The sequence below is a fragment of the Oreochromis niloticus genome, linkage group LG23 (genome assembly GCF_001858045.2).
Source record: "Oreochromis niloticus isolate F11D_XX linkage group LG23, O_niloticus_UMD_NMBU, whole genome shotgun sequence".
Classification (NCBI taxonomy): domain Eukaryota; kingdom Metazoa; phylum Chordata; class Actinopteri; order Cichliformes; family Cichlidae; genus Oreochromis; species Oreochromis niloticus.
In genome coordinates this window covers 15,924,577-15,940,785 of record NC_031986.2, presented here as the reverse complement: position 1 = coordinate 15,940,785, position 16,209 = coordinate 15,924,577, and the positions used below count along the sequence as shown (strand labels likewise).

The 16,209-nt window shown below is 40.3% G+C and overlaps 1 protein-coding gene across 4 annotated transcripts in view; it reads left to right on the top strand.

Annotated features, from left to right (window-relative positions):
* Positions 1 to 16,209, top strand: part of LOC100708472 (FERM, ARHGEF and pleckstrin domain-containing protein 1) — a 71,501-nt gene that overhangs the window by 7,965 nt on the left and 47,327 nt on the right. For all 4 annotated transcript variants that reach the window (XM_013264576.3, XM_013264578.3, XM_013264577.3 and 1 more), the window contains exon 2: positions 2,043 to 2,270. In XM_013264576.3, coding sequence (XP_013120030.1) covers positions 2,097 to 2,270 — 174 coding nt within the window. In that variant the 5' untranslated portion in view covers positions 2,043 to 2,096. The remainder of the gene's footprint in view (positions 1 to 2,042; positions 2,271 to 16,209) is intronic.

Genomic DNA, 16,209 nt, shown 5'->3' with positions numbered 1-16,209 from the left:
TATGGCTTTTTGTCAGACTCAGTCTGCAGGCTGTTGACGTCACATTTTTAGAGCATTTCAGATCGCTTGGAACCCTGGCCAAGTAGGTGCTAAAAACGGACCTGGTCCCAGGTACCACCACCTAATAGAAAACCCTAAAAGGCTAATCAAGCCGAGCCAAGTACGTAATAGTGGAAAAGGGTTATAATACCATTACAGACAGCTGCAACTGGTGTTGTTAGACTAACTGGATTCACTTACCTGGACTTCTCAACCACATCTGTGATGCTGGTGCCTTTTTGTAGCATTTTTATTGTGGTTTATTATAAAAACTATGACTGTGCTTTTGTGAATAACATTCAAGTATTTTGTCTTCATACCTTGCTTGCCCAAATATTTTAACATCTGGCTCAAAAAATTCACTCAACCTGTACTTTATCCCCAAACTAGATACTCGTCACAGTGGCTTCACCACAGTGTCCTGTCCTCGTAAGACCACAAATTATACATCAGTTTGATTCTCCAGATTTGGGCAAAGGGAAGCTGTATTTTTCAGGCACATTTATAGGAGTCTTTGGAACAGGACAGCTCCCATCAACCCTATGACACACTGTATTTGCTCCTGAATTATGGGCCCGGCATTGTAAGTGGTGAATGAAGCTCACATAGTCTGGGTGGATGTTTGCCATGGTGGAGTCTCCCTGCTAGCTGCACCACCCAAATATTTACAACAATCTGTTTATCCGGATGCAGAGTTGTTGGTGAAAAGGGAACGACAGATTTTTTTTTTTTTTTTTTTTCCACTGCAGCTTAGCGGATGACTCATAGTTTACAGTCACACTACATCTGTTGTGTGATAATAATGATCAATTATGTTGGCCTTGGACAAGAAGCTGTGTTTTCTAAATGATGTTTGCTACTGGGTTAGAAGTAGACATTGATGTCATGATTTATTGACAAGAAATGCCTCTGTACATGATATCGCTCGCTCTCTCTCTCTCTTTTTTTTTTTAATATTTAATTTTTCTTCAGACACAAACCTCAAAGTCTACTGAGCATTGCTGGAAACACTGGATAATTGATCCTGTGTGTTAGTGTGTCAGGGCAGCGCAGCAGTGTGTTACCCTCGTCCTTTTGCCCCCCACCCTGACTGTCTTCTAAAACATTCCTCGGCTGTGATATCACCAGCAGTCCTGAGGGGTTATTTACTGTCTGAGGTTGAGGTTTATCAAGTGTGGGATGGAGGTGGGGGTGTTGTGTAATTGAATGAAAGCAAAGGGGGAGGGGGTGGGGGGCACAGATTGAGTGTCTTTGTGCGTTCTCAGACCGTATCTCATCTGCCCTACTTGTGATGCTTTATTCAAGTCTGAACTGGCCTTAAACAGAGCTCTGTGAATAGCTCATAGGAAATCCCACCTTCATGATCTGCAGCTGGGATACATGAGTGTCTAGCTAGGTGTGAGACATGTCTGTCTGAAGTTTATGCTGTGTATGCACTCATTTCATCACTATAGCCAATAAATAAATAAGTAAATAAATCTCATCACTACAGAACTCAGATTAAATGTCTTGTGGTTTGTACATTCTGCAAGACCAATTTAAAGCAAAGATTGGATAAATATGGGTAGACATTTCACACATTTCTTGAAGTAATTAAACTTTGGAGTTTCTCTCCAAGCAAAATGCCGCAAAAGAACCTCTTACTCCCTTGTTTTTTTGTTTTTTTGTTTTTTAAAATAAGGTGCACAGGGCCTTTATTTTCATGTTTCAAGCTGTCCTTCACCTCCAGTTATTCAAGAGATCTCTCAGGTTTGCATTCATGCAGTTTGGCCTGTGTTTCTTAAAATGCTAATGACGTTTTTAGTCCTTCAGACACCCACAAAAGGCATTTAGAATTCCTATAAAAGCAGTATCAGAATGCCTTTTAAGGAAATTGTGCATGCAGATTTACTAACACACAGGATGTGATGCAACTGTGCTGTTTATAGTGAGGGCCCAAAGCATACAAAGAGACAAACTCCAATCCCACATTTTCAGAAAATTCTCTTTTCTTTCTCCACTAGACGTGAACAGAGGTCCCTGCAGCTCGATAGCCTGTTACTGTAAGGTCTGTCATCATGGTCGAACCAGCCGACAGGTCGTCCACAGCCGGGCAGAGGCTGGGCGCTCCTGAAAGCTTTGGGGTGTCCACCCTAGAGCCAGGTCTGCGCCCTCCTGCCCAGCCTCCAGGACGCCAAGTCTCCATAAGGGTGCAGATGCTTGATGACACACAGGAAGTCTTCCAGATATCGGTGAGTAACATAATGTTGGATTATTGCAGGGATACTTTAGTGATCCAGTGGGATTTAAAATAAACATATGGGAAGTGAAGAGTGGATGTGTGAGGTTTGCACACATCTTAGTGTCCATGAAAATATCCACAGCAGTGGTTGTGATGGGAGTAAAACAGGTGTTCAGCTTGGTAGAACCTCCTTGTGTGTTGTTATTGCAAATAAGCAGTGCATGAGTTTAGTTTCTTTCCATTAACCCACCAAATTTCCATATTTGTTGTTTTTTTTGTTTATTGTTTTTTTGTTTTGCTTTTGTAAAATATTTACATGTTTTCATTTCATTTGGTAAATAGACTGGGACTTATCTGAGCACTCAATACACTTTTTACTACAAGCAACATTCACTCATGGATGGATGAATCGAGAGCAAGTCTGGGTTCAATATCACAATGAGGGATACTTCACTGACATACTGGAGTAGGCGACGATCAGTTGTATTGGTCCTATTGGTTGGCGATCCGCCGGCGTTTCACAATTGCAGTTCACGATAACTGTGTAACTGTCTGTGCTGCTCTGTACTTGGTGGAGGATGTGCTTCCAAAGCGCCCCTCTAGTTTATTTATTACCTGAGAGCCTGTTATAAAACCATTGCTGCTCTCGGTTAGCACAAAAGCCTCAAAGAATAAACCTGTGCTTCTGTTCAGAATGTGCACAATGACTTTCAAAGTCTTTTAAAAGGCATTTCAAGATTTTTTTTTTTTTTTTTTTTTTTTTTTTTTTGTACAAATAAAACCTAAAACAATATAATTATATCCATTATTATGTATGGACATTGGTTTTCATCGGCCTTCTGGACTGACATTGACCTCTTGTCAAGGATAAACTTTACTGATGGCAGTGGCTGATAATCTGTTGTGCTCAAAAAAGGTTGTTCTGTCTGTGTTCAAATATACTGATATAAGGAGATGAAAGACTTTAGATTTTAAGTTTTCTTTGTTCTATGCGAACAAAAACAAATGATCTTTATTATTATCTCTCTGAGAATTTCGCAGTTGGGGCATTCCTAATATTTGTTTATGCATAAATAACCTCTCGTATTTAAGAAGGCTGTTATTGAGCACACCTATGTGTTCTGCTAAAACCTGTTTGACACTAACAGAATGGATTTTTGGCATCCCGCAAAGGAAGCATTTGCAGAGTGACATTATTGCCTTCAATGTTCAGATAAGATATTGGTTTGTTTCTTTAAGCCTCTCTCCATTTTCTCTTCATCTAAGCATGTGTTTGTCATTTATTTTCACCCTCTTGCTAAACTGTCACTTTATTAACTGATGCAATCTGAAAAGGAGGGTGGAATATCAAACTATTTTTCCACAGTCCTCATGGAATTCATCACCAGTTTTTGCTCCACGGGGATGGTTCATTTTGTTCCATCCACCTTGAGTCTTATCTTCAATCTCCACTTCCTGGTGATACACAGGAAGTGGGACAGAAGCCAGCTTCCTGTCGGAGCACACCACACCTACAGACTCCTGATTCGGCTTTTCAGACAGAGGCAGACTTTATTCTATTTTTTTGACTGCTTCCCAGCAGCTTCTGTTTTTAAAAACTCCAAGCCTGCTCCCCTTTTTCTAAAAAGAGTGCTGTTATGGCATGTGTATATGTAGTAGGCAGTCCTGCATTTGTCCCGTGTTCCTACGTTTTCATTTACTTCTTCTTCTTTGCTTTTATTTAGGCTTAACCCTCCCTCTTCTGTCATTCACTCCATCATAAACATACATAACTGTATATTACTGTAGCCAGTATTCACCCTGCTTCATAAATATTTGCATGTGTTTTGAATCTCCTTGTTAGCACGAGTATGTCATGTGCATCTACTGGTGCTCCCTGGCTTCCTAATGCTTTTTTTGAAAGGCGTCCTGTGAGAGGCACAGACAGCAGTTTTAATGACATTGCTGCTGCTGTGGTACTGTGGTATGTCATCTCAGGGTGGGCGTATCCTCGAATTTCAGAATTAATGTCTGCTGCAGGCTGACACAGAGTTTGGTTTCAAGCTTTCCTTGGTGATTTGCATGTGTTTAGAAAAAAAAGCTGCTGTATTTTCAGCTTCAGATTTAGGGAGTCTTTGTGATGATAATCAAGAGAGAATCCAGAAAGAATCACTGTCTCAGCTGGCTTCTCAAACATTCAGAGCTGCTGGTCTGTGGGGCTGTAATTGGTCCTTGTGAAATGGCCAAGAATGCATGCGGTTGTTGGAGTGAAAGTGTCTCAGGATGTGTTTGAGTGGATGATTGGACAGTTTGACAGTGGCCTGGGATCTGGTGTCTGTGAGGCGATGTCATCTGCGTGTGAATACTACTAAATTGACGTCTCCACAAACTGATGTTCTCCACAAAGCAGCAGCCCTCTTCATATCAGGGAGCTCTTTTCTCTATCTATTTCTGTCCTCAACTCCTTTCACAGCCTCTCACACACATATGAGTTGGTCTATCTCTCTGGAACCTGTTTCAGCTTCACTCTTTACACCACAGGAGAGCAGAAGTATCAGATGAAAACAGCAGCATGAAACTAAAATAGTAATATTTTTTTATGTATTTATTTATTTTTATTTTTCATTGCTGTTTTAAAAGCCAAATGTAGACCAGGAGAAATGACAGTGAAGGCAATAAAAGGGGAAATAGAAGGAGGGAAGAACAGAGCAGAGAAACATGGAACATGGAAAGTGAACCAACCAAATTAATGACAGTTGTTTTCAGTGCTTCTTACAAATTTGGTGAAATAATGGAGACATTGTGTATTGAGCCTGACTCACCTAATCTGTCTTTTCCTGTTACAATAGCCTCCAGTGTATTTGTGCAGTAGGTGCAGTCTAATGTGTGAATCAGGAGATAAGCCTGCAGCTTTCACTAGCATTGGCACTCGACAGGGCATTTTCTCACTGCAGTGGAGGTAAAGTAGAAGGGTAGCTCATTAACCACCTTGTTATCAGCAAACCTCAGGCTGCTGCAGGAGAGGGGCAATAAATTCACTAAAAAAGCTTCTTAAAGCTTCTTGGGGTTGATTTCTTGAATTTGTTCTTTGTTTTAAACCACTTTTGAGACCAATTACAAGGAAATGAAGAGATTTCTCCAAAATCAAGGGATAGTTTGTTAGGAGTGCACATTAATTCAGCCTGTTTAAACAAGTCTTCTCCAGACTGAAATGCCAAACCTGCACTCAAAGCAAATCTGATTTTTGCATACTAAATTAACATAGATCCTGTGCAGTGTTTTCATTTAGACAAGTTTCAGCTAAAAGGTTGTGTTTAGAGGACATAGTGCTTCTGTTTTCTGGGCTTCAAATGGCATAATCAGTTGCTCCAGTACTATTTTTACAATATAAAAAGCACTATCTACAGAACATGTAGCAGAGTAGCATCACAGCTGCGCTGATTGCAGTCACACTCTATAATCAGTCTTCCTGAAGAAATGATAATATGGATTTGGTTAATGTGCAGTCTCAAGATTATCATAAAATGTGCATTTACAAGAACCACAATAATGATTATATTTTTAGCAGTCTTGGCTAGCTACTAATTGCAAGGCTAACTGTATGGGCCTACCACTTTCTTCAGTTTGAAGCTGCACATATTGAGAAGCTTTGCACATGTTTTGATCAATATTAGCAGTAGCTTTTTGCATTAGTTAAAACAGTAGAGCACAAATTATTCATTTAACAGGGATCTGTTACATGAAGGTGACTCGAGGCATTTGGCTGTGTCGACCCTTTGTTCCCTAGCTGGTTTCACTTCCACTAAGATAAATGCCTAATTCATCCAGTTACATCAAAGGAGTTTAGTCATTAACTATCTTGTAATCTATACAAATTGTGTGGCACAGAGAATTATGAGGGAATACATGACCGGTTGCAAGGATGTTTCACTTATAGTAGACATTGTAAGCAGTGTAGGAAACGTTCCGTTTGTATAAAATCTCAACAAAGCGCAAATATGTATCAGAGTTTTGATGCCGTTTCTTGTTATTGCAGTCAAGGCAAGCAAGAAAGAATGGCTGATGATGACCTCACTGCTGTATATTTCATGCAGCATCCAAGGACAACTTCCCCTCTGAGTGATTTTGCCATGTGGCAAACCACAAATTCAGAGTTTTTCTCCTTTGTTGATTCTTACCATAACATCAGTCTTAGGCTTGAGTTAGCCTTTTTGTAAGATGCATCATTCTTTTAGCTTTAATCTAAAGTCTAACCCGCATACTGTTCATTACCCGAGTAATATAAGAACAAAATTAAGACTGGTTTAATCCCACAGGCCAGATCTTTTTGTGAAGCTGACCCCAGAATTTTGTTCTACAGACCAGGACAAATAGGCGCCTCATTAAATTGGTTTGTCATGGAAAATAAATTCAGGACTTCAGTCATGGGGAAGATTTATAGTGTCTGTACAGCAGGGGTCAACAAAAAAACCCCACTGAAAATGTACTGCTGTGACATCTTTATTTTATAAACACACATTTCTGAGATCAGATCCAGGTTCTTAATATGAGCCTCTCCGTCTTTCATGCTCAACTGTCTGTGATTCCTATGATATTTCTGGTGTTCATGAAGTCCGCTGTATCCTCAGGCTTTCAGTCAGGACCATGAACAGACTCTCTCTCAGATTTCCCGTGAGAGAGGTAACGTGGAATCCATTAGATCCAAAGAAGACCCTGCAGAGTTTTTAACTGCACTCTGTTGTTTTCAGAGGCAAAGAGACGAAATTTCATTAAAAACTTCTCATGAAATCACAGGACAGACTGGGCAGATCATCTCGTACGTTCAGCACTTTGTTTACTGATAGTTAACATTTTATTATTTATATCTATCATCCTTTTTCTTTGAGCTGATCTTTGAAAATGTATATTATTTGAGCGTACATCACATTAATAAAACATCATGACATGACATGACGTAGGCACACACTGCATTAGTGACCACTGAGGTTACACACACACACACACACACAGAGGCACAGACACACTCAGTCTTCATTATTAATGTGTAAAAGAGGCAGAGATGGAGGTAGTGGTAGAGGTCACGCCCAGCTGGTTAATAATTAAAGGTAGACAGGATATGCGTGCGTGTGTGTGTCTGTGTTTTTGTTTGCATACATGCTGAATGGAGCATAAACTAACAGTATAGCTTTCAACTCAGACAATTTCAAGCATGCACAAAGGTTTAAACTTTTGACCTACTCTTCTGATTGTTTTCTTGCATGGCATTAACAGACTTTACCGTTTGACTCACAAGTAAAACTGTTTCACATTCTCAACAGGCCATAGTATCCGTTATTAAGGGGAAGCAAAATAACCTACATACCAAAAGCTGCAATAGCAACGATAATCAATAAGACCTGTATATTACTCATTATTTTGTGTGGTTTTCTTTTTTTTTTTTTAAATAAGGTCAGCTTTGACCTTGGGTGCTAACAGTGAAGGTCTAGGTCAAATGCTTAGCCAACCTAAGTACTCATGTCCCCCAAAGGTTAGTAAGTTGTTTTAAAGTCTGAAGACAATACATTAAAAAAAAAAAAAAAAAATGTGGATAATTGGATGTTTTCACTGATTTTTCACATTTGGTGTGACCTGATTTTCACCTAAATTAAAACAGTTCGAGCTGTTACTGGTTTCTACCATCACACAAAATTTAAAAATTATATCTTGAAAAATGTGGATGCTAGACTGCTAACAAACACACAAACAAACATAGCGGATAACATACTCCCTTCCTTTGGAGGGAGAAAATTAATTAATTTTAAAGAAGAAAAAGAAAGAAGCAATGCATTTATCTTACTAATGAGCTTTTTCTTGCAGCCCGTCCTATTCCTGTGCACCACAGGACTCTATTGTTGTCTGAAAAACACATTATTTTCATTTTTTTTTTTTCATTTTTTTTTTTCTTTACATTTCAGTCCCACCTACAGCACCCTGCTGATTGAAATGACCACTGGAACACTGTTATTAATCCATAGCTCAAAATAATCCCCAACAAATTCTCTGTTCTTCCTCACGTACCAGTTTCCAAAAACCACAAAGGCCAGTTTAGCCTCATAGATTGAATTTATATCTCTGTTCACTATAAACAGCCAGGTTCAGGGAAACTTGGGTGTGCACTGTAATGGAAGATTAAAGGGGTAAGTGAGGCATGGTGAGCCTTAAGCCAAAGTTTGCATTGATGCTTTTCGAATTCCGTAGGAACTGGTACAGCAGGCTTAACCTGAACAGGTTTTTTTCAGAGTTAAAGATTAACACCAACTGTTAAAAGGTGCTTTTTTTTTTTCCTGAAAAATTCTCCTGAGTCACAGATTACAGATTATTGGTATTTATCAATAAAATTGTTTAGTAATGCTAAAAGGATTTCCACATCTTCTTTTAGTAGGGGTCGGTTTGAGTCCAGTTTTCTTAAAATCACATTTAAGGGCTCTAATGTCAGCTGTCACGTTAGATATAAACCATGTTCAGAGTGGTGAAGTAGGCACATTTACTTATAGATTTAAAAGACTAGTATCCTTTTCCTGTCATATTTGTAACCCTAACACTTTATGACCAGATCTTCTAACGTAGATGGTTTGTGACTTTTATGTGACCTCACAAAGAGACATGTGAAGAAAACCTGGGTTAATAAAGAAAGTTGCTGACCACTGATTGGTATGTTAGGTGGGTCAGTCTTGTTCTGTCTCTACAGGGAGTGTAGAATTATTAGGCAAGTTGTATTTTTGAGGAATAATTTTATTATTGAACAACAACCATGTTCTCAATGAACCCAAAAAACACAATAATATCAAAGCTGAATGTTTTTGGAAGTAGTTTTTAGTTTGCTTTTAGTTTTAGCTATTTTAGGGGGATATCTGTGTGTGCAGGTGACTATTACTGTGCATAATTATTAGGCAACTTAACAAAAAACAAATATATACCCATTTCAATTATTTATTTTTACCAGTGAAACCAATATAACATCTCCACATTCACAAATATACATTTCTGACATTCAAAAACAAAACAAAAACAAATCAGCGACCAATATAGCCACCTTTCTTTGCAAGGACACTCAAAAGCCTGCCATCCATGGATTCTGTCAGTGTTTTGATCTGTTCACCATCAACATTGCGTGCAGCAGCAACCACAGCCTCCCAGACACTGTTCAGAGAGGTGTACTGTTTTCCCTCCTTGTAAATCTCACATTTGATGATGGACCACAGGTTCTCAATGGGGTTCAGATCAGGTGAACAAGGAGGCCATGTCATTAGTTTTTCTTTTTTTATACCCTTTCTTGCCAGCCACGCTGTGGAGTACTTGGACGCGTGTGATGGAGCATTGTCCTGCATGAAAATCATGTTTTTCTTGAAGGATGCAGACTTCTTCCTGTACCACTGCTTGAAGAAGGTGTCTTCCAGAAACTGGCAGTAGGACTGGGAGTTGAGCTTGACTCCATCCTCAACCCGAAAAGGCCCCACAAGCTCATCTTTGATGATACCAGCCCAAACCAGTACTCCACCTCCACCTTGCTGGTGTCTGAGTCGGACTGGAGCTCTCTGCCCTTTACCAATCCAGCCACGGGCCCATCCATCCGGCCCATCAAGACTCACTCTCATTTCATCAGTCCATAAAACCTTAGAAAAATCAGTCTTGAGATATTTCTTGGCCCAGTCTTGACGTTTCAGCTTGTGTGTCTTGTTCAGTGGTGGTCGTCTTTCAGCCTTTCTTACCTTGGCCATGTCTCTGAGTATTGCACACCTTGTGCTTTTGGGCACTCCAGTGATGTTGCAGCTCTGAAATATGGCCAAACTGGTGGCAAGTGGCATCTTGGCAGCTGCACGCTTGACTTTTCTCAGTTCATGGGCAGTTATTTTGCGCCTTGGTTTTTCCACACGCTTCTTGCGACCCTGTTGACTATTTTGAATGAAACGCTTGATTGTTCGATGATCACGCTTCAGAAGCTTTGCAATTTTAAGACTGCTGCATCCCTCTGCAAGATATCTCACTATTTTTGACTTTTCTGAGCCTGTCAAGTCCTTCTTTTGAGCCATTTTGCCAAAGGAAAGGAAGTTGCCTAATAATTATGCACACCTGATATAGGGTGTTGATGTCATTAGACCACACCCCTTCTCATTACAGAGATGCACATCACCTAATATGCTTAATTGGTAGTAGGCTTTCGAGCCTATACAGCTTGGAGTAAGACAACATGCATGAAGAGGATGATGTGGACAAAATACTCATTTGCCTAATAATTCTGCACTCCCTGTAGGTCGGCACCTCATCTTTTAACTTCTTGAATAAGTTTGCTCGCCTGTGATTCTGTTTGGACAAGTGTTGAAAAAAATGGATAAATGATGTTTTCTCTAGCCAGCTTGCACAAAGAAAGCCTGACTATATTGAAGGGCGCCTCTCAGGAGTGTTGAGAGGCAGAATAGCTACTAAAATGTGTGGGGAAAAAATTATATAATTTTTATTAGATGTGTGAGTAAGATGAGGCTCCCAAAATACTAAAGAAAAAACTGTTGTATTCTGTGAAAATGGCAGAAAGTGCTCATCACAGTTGTGTATATAGTATGCTTTTCTTTTTTTTTCAGCCTATTGTTTTGGACATTTAGCTACAGTTTGGACATATCTTACTCCCTTGGGGTCCTCCATGATGGCACCTGCAGCTGGTCCCTTTATTTGCCAGACATCTGCAGTGCTTTCACACTTGAGCTCTCTGCATTATGTAAATATGAGGTCTAGCTTATTCGCAGGTGGGTCCCCTGTGGACCCACCCTCACTAAGAAATATCATTGGCTCAGATGATGCCTTTATAATCCCTCAGGTGGGTAAGACCTACACATATGGAGCCACATGTGGCCTCCTGGAGCTTTCACTCTTACATCCCATTTGAGTCCATCTCAGACGATTTAATAGGGAGTTTGCATTATTCCTCTCATCTGTTGATTAGTGGTTTCTGTTTGCCTGTGTTGTCTTGTCTAGCATGATGCTTGCTTGAACTTAATCCCTGTAAGTCTTTCCAGTATAGCCACATTAAACCAGACTTTAGATTTCTTTATTAACGATGGCATGAATGAGAGGATGGAGGAGTATTTTGAGCGTGCTCTGTCGCAATAAGCTGTCTATAAAGGTTTTTGTTGCATGATTGGATTGCGGCTTTATGATCTGCATCAGCTCCTGACCTTATGTGAGTGTTTGTTTTTTGTCTAAAAAGAGAGCTGGGGAAAGATACAGGACTCTGGGGGGGGATGGTTATGAGGATTAGGATGATGGAAGCGCTTTATAGACCACATCATTTGATAGACTAGCAGTCCCCCAAGGCCTGTGATAAATGAGCTACAAGTCCCCCGCCAAATTATGCAGGAACACACACACACAGACTCCTTAGCTCCAGTGTGAAGCTGCTGACAGTTCAAATGGATGGGCCTTTGTTTTGTCAGTGTCCACTGTCTTGGAAGTGAAAAAGTCATGTGAAAGGAACCAGTATAAAAGGACAGATCTTAAAAGGCAGAAGGAACAAGAGAATTACTTAAAATGACAGTGACACTGTGGCAAGTTGAGTTTTCCCTGTCACTGGTGTGGATGCATGTATCATAATCATTTTAAAGGGGGCCTATTATGCTGATTTCCAGCTCCATTATTTTATTATTGGACTCTAGTGGAGTCATTTTGCATCATTCAGTTTAAATGATCCTTATTCATCTTGTGCTGGACCTTGGTGCAGCTCCTCAGTTCATCCACTGTCTGAAAGAAAGTTTCTTCTGATTGGCTGCCACTGAGTAACAGAAGGACTGACCAGCATGTGGGTGGGGCTTCTGTGCTTTAGTTGACCATATTAAGGATATCCTCTTCTTTTTTTTTTGACATCATACATGTACAAGAGTAGAAAAAACTGTAACCAAGTGTTTAGAGCAGTCTGAGGCCTGAGCTCAGATGACATCCACTATTGTAACAGGTCCACTTTAAGGACACTGCTTTGGTATCATGTGGCCAAAAAGCTTAAAAATCCTGATCTTGCTACTCAGCTAAGAACATCTTTGTGGATTGATTGTGGTTCTTCCCTCCTCAATAACAGAGGAATGACTGCCTCATTGTTGCACTTCCAGCATGCAGACCTTGGCTATTTGGCCCTAAGAAGAGGAAATTAGTTTTAATGTAGCCTTCCATTAGTACATTACTATTCAGAAAACCAGACAGTTAAAATATTGTGCAGTGCCAGATATTTTTAAACTCTGGGTTGCCCAGCAGCATGTTTTTGTTTTGTTTTTTTATTTGTCTGCATTTGTATGTCCTCTTCTGCACTGTTTTACCCCAAAGCACATTTTAACTCTGCTAAAATTCATTTAGAGAGAGGGAGAGAGTGATAAGAGATGAGAAAATGGGTTTTGGAGTTTGGAGCCAAACTCTACTTGTGTCTTTTAAAGTTGGGAGATCTTCTGGCAGTAGTTTAAATGTGTGGGTGAAACCAAAGTAAGGTAATGGTTAAAGACGGCTCTTCTCTTCTCTTCTCTTCTCTTCTCTTCTCTTCTGAATAATCTATTTCTTTCTGTCTTTTTTGGAGCACTTACAGAAATAACTGTACCTTTGGCAGGTCTCATTCATCATTATAGGCAGAAACGTGTGCATGGGAGTGTGTGCGCGTGTGTGTGTGTGTGTTACTAGTCCTTGCCTAATCTACCATTGTAACATATTAAATCTATAATGCTATAATGATACTGGTTCCCTCGGCCACCCTAAACCATGTTTTATGGACTTACTATTTGACTTTACGGGCATGTGCGCACGTGTGCATGCAACCACCCACCCTGTGGTTCAGTCGCCTAAGATTAACAGTAAATATTTGATTAGATTTGGGGTTGTGATATCCTCCTTTTAATGACTATGGCACAGATGGGAGCAAGAAATGAATTTGATTAAATAATATCATGACCACAGTGGTATATGGATTAGCGTTATGTGTGATGTGTAGTCCTGAAATTGACCACCGACCGCACTCTTTCTCAGCATCGTCTAGTTTCCAAAAACTGAAATAAATGCAATCAGATTTTGACGGGGCAATATGAAAATGTTATGGTAGTGTCTGTGAAAGCTACTGAAGCAACTTGCATCATGATGTACACATATCTATGTCAATAATGTCTCAAATGGTACTTGCCTGCAATATCATTAGCAATCTAACATGCCTGATAAGGTGCGCCAGTCTGGCCTCCATCATCAAAATGTGAAGGTGTGGCAAGAGAGGGAGTCTATACTGAGGCTAAAAAAGAAACCTGTAGCCTGCAGGCTTGTTTCATCTTGTTTGATAAGAGGGCAGAATCAAAGAGTGCACACAAGTAAAATATCCCTGGGCAGTACTTCTTCTCATATTGAGCTGACACTGCCATGACTCACAATCCCATCTCTAGGTACCAAGTAGTATTATATGAGGGTAAAGGCAGATGTTAGCTTGATAGCATGCTAACTTCTGAGATTGTGTAAGCCTCAGATAGCGTGTTAAATGTTAAATTTCATTATAGCGCAATTAGAAATAGACTGAAAAGTATGTCTTTTTTGGAAGTGTTACCAAGAGAATGCCTTTTCTCTCCACAAAGAACTTGACAGGATCTGTGGTGGTGGTGGAGGGGTGATGATTTGGGCTTGTTTGGCAACCACAGACACTGGGCACCTTGTAGCCATTGAGTTGGCCATGAACTCCTCTGTATACTAAAGTATTCTAGAAGCAAATGTGAGGCCATTAGTCCAACACCTAAAAATCGGCCCAAACTGGGTCATGTACCAGGACAGTGATTCTAAATTAATCAACCAAATACATAGACATCTACAACAAGAGTTTCTTCACATTCATTTTGTAATTTAGGTTAATTTGTAATATATTTTTAATTAAAAATTTTACCAAGTGCTCATTTTTAAGGAGTTAAACTATTGTTATCTTGAAATATTAACATGCTGTGACTTTTTTTTCTACATCCAGTGCTCTGATGGTATATGGGTAATTGTAGCGGAAAATGGTTCATATGATCTTCACCCAAATTATTTAGAAAATAGTTTACACTTAATCATAATAGGCATTTCTAAAATTTTCAGGCTGATACTATAGAGTATCAGGAAATCAGTGAGCTTAACTTGAACATAGTAGCTCTGCAGTTGGCTGCAATTGATATATTGAACAGTTCAACACTGGTAGATTGAAATTAGAAATATGAAGTTTAATGAGTTACTGATTATTTAAAACTGTGCATCTATCGAGGTGTCATTGGAAAATACAAACAAAAAGCGTAGTTTTAATTATGGGAGAAGTAGCTAAGCATAGCAGGGCTTAGCAGAAGGTTAGGATACATATAAAGTGTGAATCTAATACAAATGCATGAGTCTTTTCTGCAACCCGCATGAAGTGACCCAAGCTGGGGGAAAATATGGATGCAGCATGCTAGCACGAGTCTCCAACCGAGGAACTGTGCTGTATTATGTAATGGCTGGCATTCACTGTCTCATTCCTGTGGTCAGAGATCTCAAAAAGGGACTTCTGACTGTGGACTGACTTTCCTTTCAGCTTCTTCTTTCTTTCTTTAGCTGTCCCCAGGGTTTAACCAGCTAGCAGAGCATATGCAGAGAGAGGATCGGTGATGATTCATCTTTTTACAGATGTAAAAAGGTGATAAGATTGTATGTCGACAGTTCTCCCTCTGCTTTCCACACATTCAGCTTCCGACTTGAGCAGTAGCTTTGGTAGAACCATGCATTGTGTTATGTTGCTATTAAGGTGGCCTTGTGCGCGTGGAGCCACGTGGAAGCATTTAAAACTGCTGAGTTCAAAGAGGGGCCCACAGACAAAGCTGCCCTTGAGCAATGAAGGAGGAAACAAGTGTGTGAGCGGTATAGACTCTTTCTGGTGCAGAGACAATCACTGAGAGCTTGTTTCTGAAAGACAGCGGGATGGGGGTAGAAGGGAAGTAAACAGGGCCCCACTGGGGGACGGAAAGGAGACGTGGTGCTGCACTCACTGTGAGAGACTGCAGCGCTGGGAGAGAGAAAGAAGAATACAGCCCCACATCCGTCTCCCACAGAAGCCTTTCGCATTACGCCGACAGCCTCTGAATGAGCAAACACTGTCCTGCACTGCTTGGCTGCAAACGATATCCCCTTTTTTTTGGTAATTGGAGTAAATGAAGTCCCCCCCATGATGCACCTAGTAAAGCCAGTGATGGAAGAGCTGGGCCCCATTTAGGGTAATCACTGTGCCCCCCTGCTTCACTGTGCTGTACAAAACCACCAATTTAGTAGTTTTCCTGGGTTGTTTGGAGCAGCCTGCCATAGCCACTGAGGTGGGCTTGTGGTGAAGTTTTCACTGCTGTTTTTACAAGTTCGTCTGGTCATTTTATGTTGCAAAATGGGAGATGAATTATATCCTGTATTTGACGGGAGTCGTGGCATTTGTGATGCTCAAGATGCTGTAAAAATAGCTCCAGTTTGGCATGGTAACACCAGCTGCTAGAAAAAGAAAACACTGGTAGGATTATCGCCAGCAGCTGGCTGGCTGGAGGGATGCCAAAACTGATTTGTGGACCTTTTGTTTTATATGGAAAAATGACTCTGGATGAGATCCTAGAAGGTGTTATGGGTGACACGTGTTGTTGTTGGACACAGGAGTTTGCTTCAGGCTCCGATTTAATCAGCCACCAGTCCTGTTTTTCCTAATCAAAAGCTGCACCGTGAGGCCTGACTCCTTTTTTATCTCTCTCGCTCTCTCTCTCTCTCTCTCTCTCTCTCCCTCCCGATCACAGGAAAAGTACAACCTCACATGATGAAGCACAGCAAAAAAAAAAAAAAGAAATTAAAAAAAAGAGGAAAAAAAAGTCAGATGTAACTGAACTGAACAAGCTAGACAGGTTTATATGTGTAGACTTATTAGACTATGGGGCTTCTTGTTCTGGCCGTCTATGCTGCTG